Consider the following 17,669-nt stretch of genomic DNA (forward strand, 5'->3'; position numbering starts at 1 on the left):
ACAGATTCTAAGAGCCCAAGATGACATTGAAATTAACACAAAAAAAGCAGTAATTCCTCACATTTGAAAAGTGGAAAATGTCACAAATGATTATTGCATGATCATAATTGGTGCTGATTCAGTTGATTGATTTATCGATTCATTTTCTATCATTTCAACCCTAATCCAGAGCAATCCAACCATGACAGTGTTTTAATACAGGTCTACACAGTCTTGTGGTGAAATTCAGAGTTTTGTTTGGATAATTTGGCTACAAATGCAAAGGCAATTGTTTGTTGAATGGATGTCGACCACCGACACAAAAACTTGAAAATATTTCCCACATCTACTCAAGTGGGTATTTGGGTGTTATACAGCATTAAGTTATAAGATTTGTTTTTTAAAGCAAAACAAACAGGATTTTTTTTTATTTGATTACTTCCTGAATGAGTACTTGTAATGAAAGAGAAATTGCATCTGATCTTTGGCAAGTTATAACTTTGATGAAAGGGCGGTGTTCAGCTCCAACTGGCTCCAGCCCAATTTAACCCCTGAGGGTGCCAGTATGAAATCAGCACCAACATCTATCAACACGCACATAGATTTGCCTTTAATGTGGCTGCAGTATTTAAGTGGTTTGGGTATCGGTTACTGATGTGGTAACAGAGTGTGTGGGATAGTGTGAGTTTGCCCCTTGTCCTCTACGCACACATGCACACATACACACACACACTCTCCCCACCAGGCTTGCCCCACAGTGTTATCTGAAGTCCAGCCAGAGGTCTATCCAACAAGCCAGTTTGTACCCATGATGTTTGTCTCTTCCAAACCTGAGCAGCTGTTAAGAGACTTAGCTCTTCACCCAGCTCTCAGCAGAAGTGGAACACAGTGGTTGTTGAGCTGTTCCCTAATATCCCTATGATTCAGTCTTGTCATGTTCACTTTCCCAGAATGCATCTCTGCATGCCTCACTGTGCTGAGGTCCTTGCCCTCGTCAACATTGTATCAGTGGATTATTCATCCTTCCACTGGGGCAACATACCGCATTGTGTGTATGTGTGTGTGTGTGTGGGGCGCTGCGCAGTGTTGATTGCTCAAACAGTAATGGCTTGTTTTCCAAATGCTACTGTAGAGCAAGAAGTAGCAACACAGTGCTGCTGTTCATACACAATTGAGATTAATTGCATTGTTCAGCGTTAGGTTTGTTGAGCATTTCAGCGTTATGTTTTAAACCAATCAAGCTGGATTCTTTTTAGAGTCAGTTGATTACTCAATTGGTAACAGTATTGATAACTGATAAAGATTTTTAAGACAAAATTCCATAAATATACTAGTTCCTGCTCCTCAAAAGTGAATATATGCTGGTTTTCTTTGTCTTCTTTAATAATTTAACAGCCAATTTGAACTCTGAGGAACTGTGATGAAAATAATTAGCAGTTAGATTGATAATAAAAGTAAAAAGTAAAAGGCATCCCTAGATTTCTTTATATACTCAAAGGCATAAGAGAATAACTGTTTGCAAGTGTGTTAAAGCGCTTGTGAGACAGTTAGGACATGATTATGTTTTAATCCCTATGCCTTTCCAATTTTAGAGTTGGGATGGCAACAAATTTTTATTTTTTCACAAAACAACAACCTTAACAGACACACCCATCTCACACAGTCATTTGCCAGGTGTGAGGAGGTGAGAGAGTATGCAGGATTAATCTCTTAACCTCTCTTTTTTCCCCCTCACAAAACTACTTCAGTCACTTTTCGTGTGTACAAACAATTGCAACACCATGAATTGCCTCTGGGAAAGATTGTCTGAAACTGTGCATTAATATCTTTGTGTTTTAGTGATTATCTTGTCTTGCTCCTCTTTGTGATAGCAAGCTCTTCAGCCCGCATTTAATTGCAACTCAAATGGTCAGATGATATGGTATGCTTGAATCAAACTAGCTTGCACAACTTGTTGCAGTTTGACTGTCCAAGAGACACTTTGGTGGAAGCATGCTGACACCTGAAGAGACGGAGGCAGACCAAGAAAAGAAGAGGTTTGATCCCAGAACAGTTATAACTTTAGAGTCCTGTTCTCCTCACAGGTGCATACTCGGACCTCTTTGACACATTCCCCTCCCCGGTGTGTTTTTTGATTAGCAGCGTTGCATGAAAGCTGCCCTGGTCACTGAATGGCCTCCTCTATGGAATTTGCCAGCTCCTATCTAATCAGGTTTTCTCACTCTGTCAGATGTCGGCTATTTATCAACCACACTGTGGTTGTTGGAGCAGCATCATATCCTTGAAGCTTAATAGTGCAACTTATGGCTTTTAGTCATTTTTATTTTGCAGTCTTTGACCCAATACACAGCTGACCCTTTGGTCAACCCAGAACTGAGACAATACAGTGTTGTTTGTGTTGTTAAGATGAGGTGTTTACAACGTGATGCAAGTAGCTGGCCTCAGGAAATTATGTTGCTCTACTTTAAATATCTCATGTTTAGTTGATGGCCCAATATTTTTGATGTTAATGGGCTGTGAAATTGGCTTAGTGTGACATCTCTGTGCATCTTGACAGAGGCCTAGTTTTTAAATTCTGTCAGTGATCTTATCTTCACACAAAATGTGTGTGCACACCAGGGAAATCACAGCAATATTACTTGTGTTAAAAAAAAAGGAAAAGATATATGGTATTTCGAACAAATGCAAAGACTCAGCAAAAAGTTGTTTCAATATCTCAAGCAAACTAAGCTGCAAGTCCCTGTCTGCTTTGTGATTACAAAAATGCTTTTTTAAGAGACTGACCTAGTGGATGTTCAGATAATTACATTTCATATATTTTTCACACTTTGTTTACTCATTTATGAAGTTTTGTGGCTGGGTTTGTTGTGATCGTTGTGCATTGTTGTCAGGTTTGGTTGGTGGTCTGTATCCATGCCAGCTGAAAGGAAAGCCAACAGAGTGTCCTATCTTGTTTGCCACAGAGTGTGAATTGAAGAGCTAGCAAGCTCTCTGGACAGGGAAGTGTGAAGAGGAACCCTGCCGGCAGCAACAAACACCACACTTTCCAAAGTTCATGGGACTGCAAAAAATCATGCGTCCTGTAAAACAGTCTGTCGGGCCGACTTTTTTAAAATTAGTGAATGCCAAGGGTGTAGGTTTGCATGTGGAGAGTAGTGGCATGTCCTTACCTATATTTTAGGAAGACAGAATTGTGCCTACCAATATTTGAGTGAACTCGTTCACACTATGTTTGAAGTGAAGTCATATTACATCATTCCAATGTGCCCTCCAAGAAGCTACATCTCTAAGACAACTGATTTAGGAATGTTAGCAATTGATTGACTAAAAGGGTGTGGGCTATCTAAAGCCTGATGTCATGTGAGAATATCACAGTGGTACCTAACATCACCAGAAAAATGTCAGCTGATGATATTTAACCATGTTTGCTTGCGTTAACTGGCAAGCTGTCTTCTGTAGGTCAGGTTTCTAGCAGGAGTAAACATTGAATGGTGATATATCAAAGTATGAATTTAATTTCTGTCGAAAAATCCCATGAAAATATCACCATGAATAATATGACTTTTATGCCTAAAGTCATTGTATAGTAAGACATAAAAAATAAAAAATTTTCTGCCTTACTCTGCAATTACCTTTTTTTCTGCCTTACTATACTATATTTTTGGACATTGTTATGCGTCACTATATTATGACATTTTATGCCTTACTATACTATGACGTTTTTTGACATTGTTATGCCTTACTATACTATGATGTTTTATGCCTTCCTATATACTATGATATTTTTATGAATTTTTATGCATTATTATACTATGACATTTCCTTACACTTCTATGCCTTACTATACTATGACGTTATGCCGTACTATACTATATACTTTGACGTTTTATGACTAACTATACTATGACATTTTATGACATTTTTATGCCTAACTATTCTTTGACGTTTTTTGACATTTTTATTCCTTACTATAGTATGACGTTTTTATGATATTTTTATGCCATACTATACTATGACATTTGTATGCCTTATTATACTATGGTGTTTTTTGTCACTTTTATGCCTCACTATACTATGATGTTTCAATACATTTTTATACCTTTCTATACTGTGATGTTTTTTTGACATTGTTATGCTATACTATACTATGAGGTTTTTTAACACTTTTATTCCTAACTATAGTATGACGTTTTCTGATCTTTTTATGCCTTACTATACTTTCACGTTTGATGCTTGACCATACTATGACGATTTTATGACATTTTTATGCCATACTATACTATGGCTTTTTATGCTTTACTATACTATGACGTTTTCTGATCTTTTTATGCCTTATTATATTATGACTTTTTATGCCTTACTATATTATGGCATTTTTTGAATCTTTTATGCCTTACTATACTATGACATTTAATGACATTTTTATGCCTTACTTTATACTATGACATTTTTATGACACATGTATGCCTTACTATACTATGACGTTATACGACATACTATCCTATGACATTTAATGACATTTTTATGCCTTATTATACTATGACGTTTTATGACATTTTCATTCCTAACTATACTATGACGTTCTTTGACAGTTATGCCTTATTATACTATGACATTTTTATGACTTTTTATGCCTCACTATACTGTGACATTTTGTGACATTTTTATGTCTTACTATACTATGACGTTTTTTGACATTTTTATGCCTTAATATAGTATGGCGTTTTTTGACATTTTTATGCCTTACTATACTATGATGTTTCATTACATTTTTATGCCTTACTATACTATGATTTCTTTTTACATTTTCATGCCTTATTATACTATGGCGTTTTTTTACACTTTTATGCCTTCCTATACTATGACGTTTTTATGACATTTTTATGCATTATTATACTATGACATTTTCTTACACTTTTATGCCTTACTATACTATGACGTTTTATGCCATTCTATACTATGAAGTTTTATGCCATTCTATACTATGACGTTTTTATGACAATTTTATGCATTATTACAATATCACGTTTTTATGACATTTTATGACTTTCTATACTATGACGTTCTTTTGACATTTTTATGTGTAACTATAGTTTGACCTTTTTTGATATTGTTATGCCTTACTATACCATGAAGTTTTTATGACATTTCTATGCCTTACTATACTATTACATTTGTTTGCCTTATTACACTATGGCATTTTTTGACACTTTTATGCCTTACTACACTATGATGTCTTTTGACATTCTTGTGTTTTATTATACTATGACATTTTATGCCCTACTATACTATGACGTTTTTTGACACTTTTTTGCCTCATTATACTATGACATTTTATGACATTTGTATGCCTTACTGTATTATGACGTTTTCAGGCCTTTTTATGCCTTACTATACTATGACTTTTTATGCTTTACTTTATTGCGACATTTCTATGACACTTTTATGCATTACTATTCTCTGACCTTTTATGACGTTTTTATGCCTTACTATATTATGATGTTACATGCCATACTATACTATGACTTTTTAATGAAATTTTTATGCCATACTATACTTTGTTTTTATGACATTTTTATGCCTTACTATAGTCTGATGTTTCATTACATTTTTATGCCTTAATATACTAGGATGTTTTTTGACATTCTTGTGTTTTATTATACTATGACGTTTTATGCCATAATATACTATGACGTTTTTATAAAATTTTTATGCCATACTATACTATGACGTTTTTATGACATTTTTATGCCTTACTATTCTCTGACCTTTTATGACGTTTTTATGCCTTACTATATTATGACGTTTTATGCCATACTATACTATGACATTTAAAGGACATTTTTATGCCTTACTATATACTATGACGTTTTTATGACATTTTTATGCATTATTATACTACGATGTTTTTTGACATTTTTGTGCCTTACTATACTATGATGTTTTATGCCATACTGCACTATGAAGTTTTTTAACACTTTGATGCCTTACTATATTATGACGTTTCATGACATTTGTATGCCTTACTATACTATGATGTTTTCTGAACTTTTTATGCCTTGCTATACAATGACTTTTTATGCCTTACTATACTATGACGTTGGGTCTGAGCTCTGCCTCATGAGCTGGACACCAAATATGCTGAATCTTCGGTTGTCTATCAATTTATTGGCTATCATAAATTAAGAAAATATTAACATTAGATAATAACTTTAAAATTAATTAAAGCCCTAGGGACACCAGCCTAAACTAATAGGCAAAATAGCCAATATTGTTTCAGTCTCAATTTATTACATTAATCTTGAACTCTGATTAATAATTAGCTTGCTAGCTATAACCAAATCACCATATCAACAGTAAGTTGAAGTTGAAGAATTGGAATTCCACAAAGTAGACGGTGGCAATATTCACGCTTGTGCAACATTAAACACACCAGTAGTTATACTTAAAGACATTTATTTACATTGGAGCAGAGTAAAAACACAATGTCTAATCTAGTATATACAAGTGAGTGTATATGTGTGTGTAGGTGTGTGTGGGGGTGTGTCTGTGGGGACACAAACAAAGGCAAGATGGCCGATTCAAAGTGGTCACTTTGACCACATGACCTGAATAAAGAAGACTATGCAAGATAGTGGTAAACAAAGAAACTACTCAAAATAGCCACTGGGACCACCTGGTGTGTGTGGGTGGGAAGGTGTGAGTTTCTTTTTTAGCCTAGCTCATGTAATCTGAAGGTACCAGGTTAGAGGGAGGAGGTTAGCTTCGTGCAGGTTCTAGAACTGAGACGTACTACAGGTATGTGTGTGAACATACAAGTACTCGATTAACTGTATGACTGACCACAACCTTAGCAAACATTACAACAACAAGACATTAATCAACAAGTACATTAACAAAGTTAAGACTTCTGCTGCTTAGCTGTACTGTGCTGTGCTATGCTGTGCTGTGCTGGGGGAGGTTAGGCCCAGTCAGTTAACGTTACCCAGTCCTTCGAACAAACAAAGAGGTCCTTTCCAGTGTTTTTGTAAAGTCCAGTGAGTTGGGTGGCTTCCTGGTGGAGTGAAGTCCTATCTGGCTGTGTTGCTTTGCTGTTATCTCCTTTGTTCTCCTCACAGAGTTAGCTGTTCCACGCTAACTTTGATGTGACTCCTGTTGCTTGGAAAATCAGCTAGCTGGCCTTGTGTTGTAGCTGCTGATTCCGAAGAGAACTTGGTTCACTCTCAGTTAATCCAAACCAGGTCACTGCGGTTGAGGAGAAGAGTGTTTGCCGGCTGCTGTGAGCAGGCCGGCGAGAAAGCGAGTTTCTCATGTAGCAGGGCTGACCTGGGCTGGGGCCTTGTTGCCCTTTGACGAGGAGAGAGAAGGAGCTGCTCTCCAGAGCAAGCCAAAAAGAGAAGACAGAGAAGGAAAGCAAGAGACAGAACCAAGAAGGAGATCTGGTTTTGTTTGGTGACATCCTAGGGGGTCACATGTCACACGCTGACCCACACTGGCTGGCCAGTGAGGTCTGTGGGGGGGGGGGGGTCGTCCCCAAGTGTGAACAGTGTGGAACTGTGGGGTGTGAGTTCCTTTGTGCAGTGGAGCAAAGAAACATCTGGTCTCTTGAATGACGAGTCCCAGCAACGTTTTTTGACATTTTTATGCCTTACTATAGTATGATGTTTTTACTACATTTTTATGCCTTACTATAGTATGATGTTTGTTTACATTATGCCTTACTATACTATGATGTTTTATGCCTTACTATATACTATGACGTTTTTATGACATTTTAATGCATTATTATACTATCAAATTTTTTGACACTTTTATGCCTTACTATACTATGACGTTTTTATGACATTTTAATGCATTATTATACTATCAAATTTTTTGACACTTTTATGCCTTACTATACTATGACGTTTGATGCCATACTATACTATGATGTTTTTATGACATTTTTATGCCTTACTATACTATGACGTTTGATGCCATACTATACTATGACGTTTTTATGACATTTTTATGCCTTACTATGCAATACTTAAATTATGGGCTGCCTTTCAATACAGTGGTTACAACCATTGTCTGACCATGAGAAAGCTCTGGGTTCGAATCTCGGGCCTGGGGCCCTTATTTTTGGATGTTTTATTTTTACTATATTAGTTGTTTTTTTGTTGTTTTATTTATACTATATTTTTACTATACTATGATGTTTTATGCCATACTATACTCTGATGTTTTATGACATTTTTATGCATTATTATACTATGACTTTTTTGGCATTTTTATGCCTTACTATACTATGACGTTTTATGACATTTGTATGCCCTACTATACTATGACGTTTTTTTGACACTTTTATGCCATATTATGCTATGACGTTTTTTGACATTTTTATGCATTATTATACTACGACATTTTTTGACACTTTTATGCCTTACTATACTATGACATATGACACTATTATGATGTTTTTTTACATTGCTATGCCTTACTCTATACTATGTTTTTTGAAACTTTTATGCCTTACTATACTGTAACGTTTTTATGAAATTTTTATGCCTTACTATACTATAATGTTTTTATGAAATTTTTATGCCTCACTATATTATGACGCTTTTATGAGATTTTTATGCCTTACTATACTATGACGTTTTTTGACATTGCTATGCCTAACTATACTATGATGTTTTATGCCTTATTATAATATGACGTTTTTGTGACATTTTTATGCCATACTAGGGGGCGAGGTTTTGGATGGCTTTGAAAGTATAGAGAAGGATTTTGAACGTGATACGGAATTTGACTGGGAGCCAGTGGAGCTGCTGGAGGACGGGGGTGATGTGGTGAAAGGAGGGGGTTCGGGTGATGATACGGGCTGCAGAGTTTTGGACCAGTTGGAGCTTATGGAGGGATTTGTGGGGGACACCGAAGAGGAGTGAATTACAATAATCAATACGCGAGGTGACGAGGGTGTGAACTAGAATGGCAGTGGTGTGAGGGGTGAGAGAGGGGCGGAGACGATTAATGTTGCGTAGATGGAAATATGCAGACTGAGTGATGTTATTAATGTGGGAGTGGAAAGAAAGTGAGCTGTCGAGGATGACACCCAGACTCTTAACCTGTGGGGAGGGGGACACTGTGGAGCTGTCTATGGTGTCTATGACGTTTTTTGACACTTTTATGACTTACTATACGATAATGTTTTATGACATTTGTATGCCTTGTGGCGTTTATTGACACTTTTATGCCTTACTACACTATGACGTTTTTTGACATTCTTGTGCATTATTATACTATGGCATTTTTATTTCTTACTATACTGTGATGTTTCATTATATTTTTATGCCTTACTATACTATGATGTTTTTTAAAAATGTCCAAAAACATCATAGTATAGTATGGCATAACAATGTCAAAAAACGTCATACTATAGTAAGACATAAAAACATCATAGTATAGTATGGCATAAAAATATCATAAAAACGTCATAGTATATTAAGGCATAAAAAGTCATAGTATAGTAAGGCATAAAATGCCAAGAAACAGCAAAAAATAGTATGGCAGAAAAATGCCAAAAAACGTCATAGTATAGTATGGCAAAAAATGTTAAAAATACAACGTAGTATATTAAATCATAAAAGGTTATAAAAATGTCATAGTATGGTCAGGAATCAAACGAGATAGTATAGTAAGACATAAAATGCCAAGAAACAGCAAAGAATTTTATGACAGAAAAATGCTAAAAAACGACATAGTATAGTATGGCAAAAAATGTTAAAAATACAACATAGTATATTAAGGCATAAAATGTCATAATAATGTCATAGTTTGGTAAGGCATGAGATGAAATAATATAATTATGAATAAAAATGCCAGAAAACGACATAGTATAGTATGGCAAAACATGTAAAAAATACAAAATAGTATATTTAATCATAAAAGGTTATAAAAACGTCATAGTATGGTCAGGAATCAAACGAGATAGTATAGTAAGACATAAAATGCCAAGAAACAGCAAAACATTTTATGACAGAAAAATGCCAAAAAACGTCATAGTATAGTATGGCAAAAAATGGTAAAAATACAACATAGTATATTAAATCATAAAAGGTTATAAAAACGTCATAGTATGGTCAGGCATCAAACGAGATAGTATAGTAAGACATAAAATGCCAAGAAACAGCAAAGAATTTTATGACAGAAAAATGCCAAAAAAACGACATAGTATAGTATGGCATAAAATGTCAAAAACACAACATAGTATATCAAGGCATAAAATGTCATAATAACGTCATAGTATGGTAAGGCATGAGATTAAATAATATAATTATGAATAAAAATGCCAAAAAACGTCAAAGTATTTGTATGGAAAAAAAGGTAAAAAAATACAACATAGTATATTAAGGCATAAAAGGTCATAAAAACGTCATAGTATGGTCAGGCATCAAACGAGATAGTATAGTAAGACATAAAATGCCAAGAAACAGCAAAAAATTTTATGACAGAAAAATGCCAAAAAACGTCATAGTATAGTATGGCAAAAAATGTTAAAAATACAACATAGTATATTAAATCATAAAAGGTTATAAAAACGTCATAGTATGGTCAGGCATCAAACGAGATAGTATAGTAAGACATAAAATGCCAAGAAACAGCAAAAAATTTTATGACAGAAAAATGCCAAAAAACGTCATAGTATAGTATGGCAAAAAATGGTAAAAATACAACATAGTATATTAAATCATAAAAGGTTATAAAAACGTCATAGTATGGTCAGGAATCAAACAAGATAGTATAGTAAGGCATAAAATGCCAAGAAACAGCAGAACATTTTATGACAGAAAAATGCCAAAAAACGTCATAGTATAGTATGGCATAAAATGTCAAAAATACAACATAGTATATTAAGGCATAAAATGTCATAATAATGTCATAGTTTGGTAAGGCATTAGATGAAATAATATAATTATGAATAAAAATGCCAAAAAACGTCATAGTATTGTATGGAAAAAAAGGTAAAAAAATACAACATAGTATATTAAGGCATAAAAGGTCATAAAAACGTCATAGTATTGTATGGCAAAAAATGTTAAAAATACAACATGTATATTAAATCATAAAAGGTTATAAAAACGTCATAGTATGGTCAGGAATCAAACAAGATAGTATAGTAAGGCATAAAATGCCAAGAAACAGCAGAACATTTTATGACAGAAAAATGCCAAAAAACGTCATAGTATAGTATGGCATAAAATGTCAAAAATACAACATAGTATATTAAGGCATAAAATGTCATAATAATGTCATAGTTTGGTAAGGCATTAGATGAAATAATATAATTATGAATAAAAATGCCAAAAAACGTCATAGTATTTGTATGGAAAAAAAGGTAAAAAAATACAACATAGTATATTAAGTCATAAAAGGTCATAAAAACGTCATAGTATGGTCAGGCATCAAACGAGATAGTATAGTAAGACATAAAATGCCAAGAAACAGCAAAAAATATTATGGCAGAAAAATGCCAAAAAACGTCATAGTATAGTATGGCAAAAAATGTTAAAAATACAACATAGTATATTAAATCATAAAAGGTTATAAAAACGTCATAGTATGGTCAGGCATCAAACGAGATAGTAGAGTAAGACATAAAATGCCAAGAAACAGCAAAGAATTTTATGACAGAAAAATGCCAAAAAACGACATAGTATAGTATGGCATAAAATGTCAAAAACACAACATAGTATATTAAGGCATAAAATGTAATAATAACGCCATAGTATGGTAAGGCATGAGATGAAATAATATAATTATGAATAAAAATGCCAAAAAACGTCATAGTATTGTATGGAAAAAAAGGTAAAAAAATACAACATAGTATATTAAGGCATAAAAGGTCATAAAAACGTCATAGTATTGTATGGCAAAAAATGTTAAAAATACAACATGTATATTAAATCATAAAAGGTTATAAAAACGTCATAGTATGGTCAGGAATCAAACAAGATAGTATAGTAAGGCATAAAATGCCAAGAAACAGCAGAACATTTTATGACAGAAAAATGCCAAAAAACGTCATAGTATAGTATGGCATAAAATGTCAAAAATACAACATAGTATATTAAGGCATAAAATGTCATAATAATGTCATAGTTTGGTAAGGCATTAGATGAAATAATATAATTATGAATAAAAATGCCAAAAAACGTCATAGTATTTGTATGGAAAAAAAGGTAAAAAAATACAACATAGTATATTAAGGCATAAAAGGTCATAAAAACGTCATAGTATGGTCAGGCATCAAACGAGATAGTATAGTAAGACATAAAATGCCAAGAAACAGCAAAAAATTTTATGGCAGAAAAATGCCAAAAAACGTCATAGTATAGTATGGCAAAAAATGTTAAAAATACAACAATGTATATTAAATCATAAAAGGTTATAAAAACGTCATAGTATGGTCAGGAATCAAACAAGATAGTATAGTAAGGCATAAAATGCCAAGAAACAGCAGAACATTTTATGACAGAAAAATGCCAAAAAACGTCATAGTATAGTATGGCATAAAATGTCAAAAATACAACATAGTATATTAAGGCATAAAATGTCATAATAATGTCATAGTTTGGTAAGGCATTAGATGAAATAATATAATTATGAATAAAAATGCCAAAAAACGTCATAGTATTTGTATGGAAAAAAAGGTAAAAAAATACAACATAGTATATTAAGGCATAAAAGGTCATAAAAACGTCATAGTATGGTCAGGCATCAAACGAGATAGTATAGTAAGACATAAAATGCCAAGAAACAGCAAAAAATATTATGGCAGAAAAATGCCAAAAAACGTCATAGTATAGTATGGCAAAAAATGTTAAAAATACAACATAGTATATTAAATCATAAAAGGTTATAAAAACGTCATAGTATGGTCAGGCATCAAACGAGATAGTAGAGTAAGACATAAAATGCCAAGAAACAGCAAAGAATTTTATGACAGAAAAATGCCAAAAAACGACATAGTATAGTATGGCATAAAATGTCAAAAACACAACATAGTATATTAAGGCATAAAATGTAATAATAACGCCATAGTATGGTAAGGCATGAGATGAAATAATATAATTATGAATAAAAATGCCAAAAAACGTCATAGTATTGTATGGAAAAAAAGGTAAAAAAATACAACATAGTATATTAAGGCATAAAAGGTCATAAAAACGTCATAGTATTGTATGGCAAAAAATGTTAAAAATACAACATGTATATTAAATCATAAAAGGTTATAAAAACGTCATAGTATGGTCAGGAATCAAACAAGATAGTATAGTAAGGCATAAAATGCCAAGAAACAGCAGAACATTTTATGACAGAAAAATGCCAAAAAACGTCATAGTATAGTATGGCATAAAATGTCAAAAATACAACATAGTATATTAAGGCATAAAATGTCATAATAATGTCATAGTTTGGTAAGGCATTAGATGAAATAATATAATTATGAATAAAAATGCCAAAAAACGTCATAGTATTTGTATGGAAAAAAAGGTAAAAAAATACAACATAGTATATTAAGGCATAAAAGGTCATAAAAACGTCATAGTATGGTCAGGCATCAAACGAGATAGTATAGTAAGACATAAAATGCCAAGAAACAGCAAAGAATTTTATGACAGAAAAATGCCAAAAAACGACATAGTATAGTATGGCAAAAAATGTTAAAAATACAACATAGTATATTAAATCATAAAAGGTTATAAAAACGTCATAGTATGGTCAGGCATCAAACGAGATAGTATAGTAAGACATAAAATGCCAAGAAACAGCAAAGAATTTTATGACAGAAAAATGCCAAAAAACGACATAGTATAGTATGGCAAAAAATGTTAAAAATACAACATAGTATATTAAATCATAAAAGGTTATAAAAATGTCATAGTATGCTCAGGAATCAAACGAGATAGTATAGTAAAGCATAAAATGCCAAGAAACAGCAAAAAATATTATGGCAGAAAAATGCCAAAAAACGACATAGTATAGTATGGCATAAAATGTCAAAAACACAACATAGTATATTAAGGCATAAAATGTAATAATAACGCCATAGTATGGTAAGGCATGAGATGACATAATATAATTATGAATAAAAATGCCAAAAAACGTCATAGTATTGTATGGAAAAAAAGGTAAAAAAAAAATACATCGTAGTATATTAAGGCATAAAAGGTCATAAAAACGTCATAGTATGGTCAGGCATCAAACGAGATAGTATAGTAAGACATAAAATGCCAAGAAACAGCAAAAAATTTTATGACAGAAAAATGCCAAAAAACGTCATAGTATAGTATGGCAAAAAATGTTAAAAATACAACATAGTATATTAAATCATAAAAGGTTATAAAAACGTCATAGTATGGTCAGGAATCAAACGAGATAGTATAGTAAGGCATAAAATGCCAAGAAACAGCAAAAAATAGTATGGCAGAAAAATGCCAAAAAACGACATAGTATAGTATGGCAAAAAATGTTAAAAATACAACATAGTATATTAATGCATAAAATGTCATAATAACGTCATAGTATGGTAAGGCATAAGATGAAATAATATAATTATGAATAAAAATGCCATAAAACGACATAGTATAGTATGGCAAAAAATGTTAAAAATACAACATAGTATATTAAATCATAAAAGGTTATAAAAACGTCATAGTATGGTCAGGAATCAAACGAGATAGTATAATAAGGCATAAAAACCAAGAAACAGCAAAAAATAGTATGGCAGAAAAATGCCAAAAAACGTCATAGTATAGTATGGCAAAAAATGTTAAAAATACAACATAGTATATTAAATCATAAAAGGTTATAAAAACGTCATAGTATAGTCAGGCATCAAACGAGATAGTATAGTAAGACATAAAATGCCAAGAAACAGCAAAGAATTTTATGACAGAAAAATGCCAAAAAACGACATAGTATAGTATGGCATAAAATGTCATAATAACATCATAGTATGGTAAGGCATGAGATGAAATAATATAATTATGAATAAAAATGCCAAAAAACGTCATAGTATTGTATGGAAAAAAAGTTAAAAAAATACAACAAAGTATATTAAGGCATAAAAGGTCATAAAAACGTCATAGTATAGTAAGGCATAAAAACGTCTTAATATATATAGTAAAGTACATATGACTTTTTATGACATTTGTATGCCTTTCTATACTATGACATTTTTATAACATTTTTGTTGTTGCATTTGTATGTCCTATCTATGTACTTGGTGAACACTGAGTGTGAAAGGTTTGAAAAACAATAAGGGTGTTCTGAAAGCAAACAATGAGAGAAAGGTCAGTGATGACTGAAATTTATGACTTTGCCCCCAGAGAGACAGCATAGGCTTTGGTTTCTTGTGTCTTTTTAAACAACCCCAAACTCTGCCTGTGCTTAGTGGATAAACAGATCAATCAGATGTTTTTCTGACTCATTGGGCAAGAACTGTTGTTCATATTTACATCAGCATCTGTCCCACTGATTGTCAAGTGTGTTTGTATGTTTTTGTGTGCACGGCAATCATACACTGACAAACAACGTATCACCATTAAACCTCCCACGAAACTCCCCCAGCTCGCACCCTGTTCCAACTTTTACTAATGTGGACATCGTGTAGCAGAACACCAGTTCTCAGAAGTCCTTCCCTCTCCTCCTCCAGCTATGACAACACAGTGCTCTCTTCATTGTCACCCATTGCCTAATTAAACGTGCACATGTAGGATTAGTGCAGGGGCTTCCGAAGAAGAATTAGATCATTCATCTCTCACTGAATCATTTTTCTTAGCATGCTGTAGAGTAGAGCAGCTGTAAGCTACTATTGACACCAGACCTGCACCTTATCAAAAGTAAATTATCCTTTCAACACAACCACCAACACTCAGTGGAATGAAAAATCTCCATACATACATTCTTTTCAATTGCACAAAATTATTCTTTATACTGTGTTTGAAAGTGTTGAGCCATGTAATGTAAGTCATGACAAATCATCTCTCTGCACTCTGTGTATCTCTCTCTCTGGATGTAGACTACCTGGCAAAGCATGGCCGTCTCAGTGAGCTGGAGGCCAGGAGGAAGTTCTGGCAGATCCTGTCAGCGGTGGAGTATTGTCACAACCGCAACATCGTCCACAGGGACCTGAAGGCAGAGAATCTGCTGCTGGATGGCCATATGAACATCAAGATCGCAGGTACCATAAAGGCAAAGTACAGGACAGCCCATAAGCTCTCTGATGGATGAGAAATACTGGATGTCTGCATGGAATGATCTAGTTTTGATCCATTGCCTGTCATGATCTCTTTGCTGGTGTAGTTCAGAAATGTCTTAACCACCTGCCCAGGCCATTTGCACAGTGTTGAGAAGTGGTCTGAGGTTGCTTGCGAGATAGCTGTTGGCTGAAAGATGCCATGACAGACATCTTAAAATCTCAAGCTAGAGGAAAGGATTGTGCCACCTTTTCAAAACTGATGATCAGAGGAGATCAAAAATCCCTCCCCAGTGACCCCTTGCTTTAATTTTGAGGTGGAAACATTAAAGATAAAGGACAAAAAGAGGAACAGACCCAGAGGCAGAGATTTGAGAGTAAGCTGGAGGTCTGTAGTACAAGCTTCAAAGTGTGATTATTAAGCAACTGGCATTTAGAGCTGGCTAGTGAGAATGTCACCCTATTGCTGTGTCCAAGAGTGGAGAAGGGGGAGGCTGGGAGGGAGTGGAAGGAAAGAGTTTGGGTTTAATTGGAGGAGGAGGGGAGGTGATATAATGCATTGGCTATTTGGGAGACAGAGTAACAGATGAGAGGATGAAGGAAGAATAATGAGGACCAGTGCATAGTAGGGTGGCAGAGCTGCAGCTGTGGCAATGCTCTGAAAAAGGCCAAGGTTTATCTTAGGCTTTATTCAGAGCTGATACTGAAATACATCTAAGGTGAGCTGATCACTTGAGGATGGCTAAAAATAAAGGTGTGAATGGATACCAGAAACATTGAGTTTGTGTGCTTCAGGGAAAATGCCCTCTTGTTCTCAAAGGACTTCACATCATGACCTTCAAATAGACGAAATAAAATCATTGATTATTGGTCTGATAAATCTTACTTCATGGAGGGAAAATGACAGATGCTCACCCCAGTTAACCTTCATTTATTTGTTCTAAGAGCTAAAATCAGATGAGGGCAAATTAGACAGAACTGTACAATAACTGATAGAGAACCGAATGTTCCGCCTGCATCATTGCTCACATCATCCTGTCCACTGTTTCTCAGAAGGGTCCAAGATGATAACCTGGAGATGTTATTACCCCAGCAGTAATTTTCACAAACATGTCTGACTCACAGCCGATTGTCCGCACGGCAGATTAGATTTGAAGCAGAAAAACAATGAACAGAACATTACCTGGCTTATGATTAGAGAAAACTTCTCTAGGGAGAACATCAGCAGCAAAGTACATTCTGTACCTCTTTTACCAATTATGTTCTCTGACATGTTTGGTAAATGGTACATGAAGAAAACATGTCAGATTCATACTGTACGTGAGAAAGAAGGTCCCAACTTCAAATTTTCCAACTGCATTAGTCACATTGATGTCAGTTTAGAGCAGTCATCCATTCAACCAAGAGGAGTAAAGATTTCCTTGTCTTACTGTGTTCATGCAGG

At 33.9% G+C, this 17,669-nt stretch overlaps 1 protein-coding gene across 4 annotated transcripts in view; it reads left to right on the plus strand.

The window, feature by feature from the left end:
* The window catches only part of sik2 (salt inducible kinase 2), a 54,394-nt gene that overhangs the window by 16,117 nt on the left and 20,608 nt on the right, over positions 1–17,669 (plus strand). For all 4 annotated transcript variants that reach the window (XM_022753800.1, XM_022753802.1, XM_022753801.1 and 1 more), the window contains exon 4: positions 16,049–16,210. In XM_022753800.1, the coding sequence (XP_022609521.1) occupies positions 16,049–16,210 (162 nt within the window). The remainder of the gene's footprint in view (positions 1–16,048; positions 16,211–17,669) is intronic.

This window comes from Seriola dumerili, unplaced genomic scaffold, assembly GCF_002260705.1.
Source record: "Seriola dumerili isolate Sdu_G_001 unplaced genomic scaffold, Sdu_1.0 BDQW01000199.1, whole genome shotgun sequence".
NCBI lineage: Eukaryota > Metazoa > Chordata > Actinopteri > Carangiformes > Carangidae > Seriola > Seriola dumerili.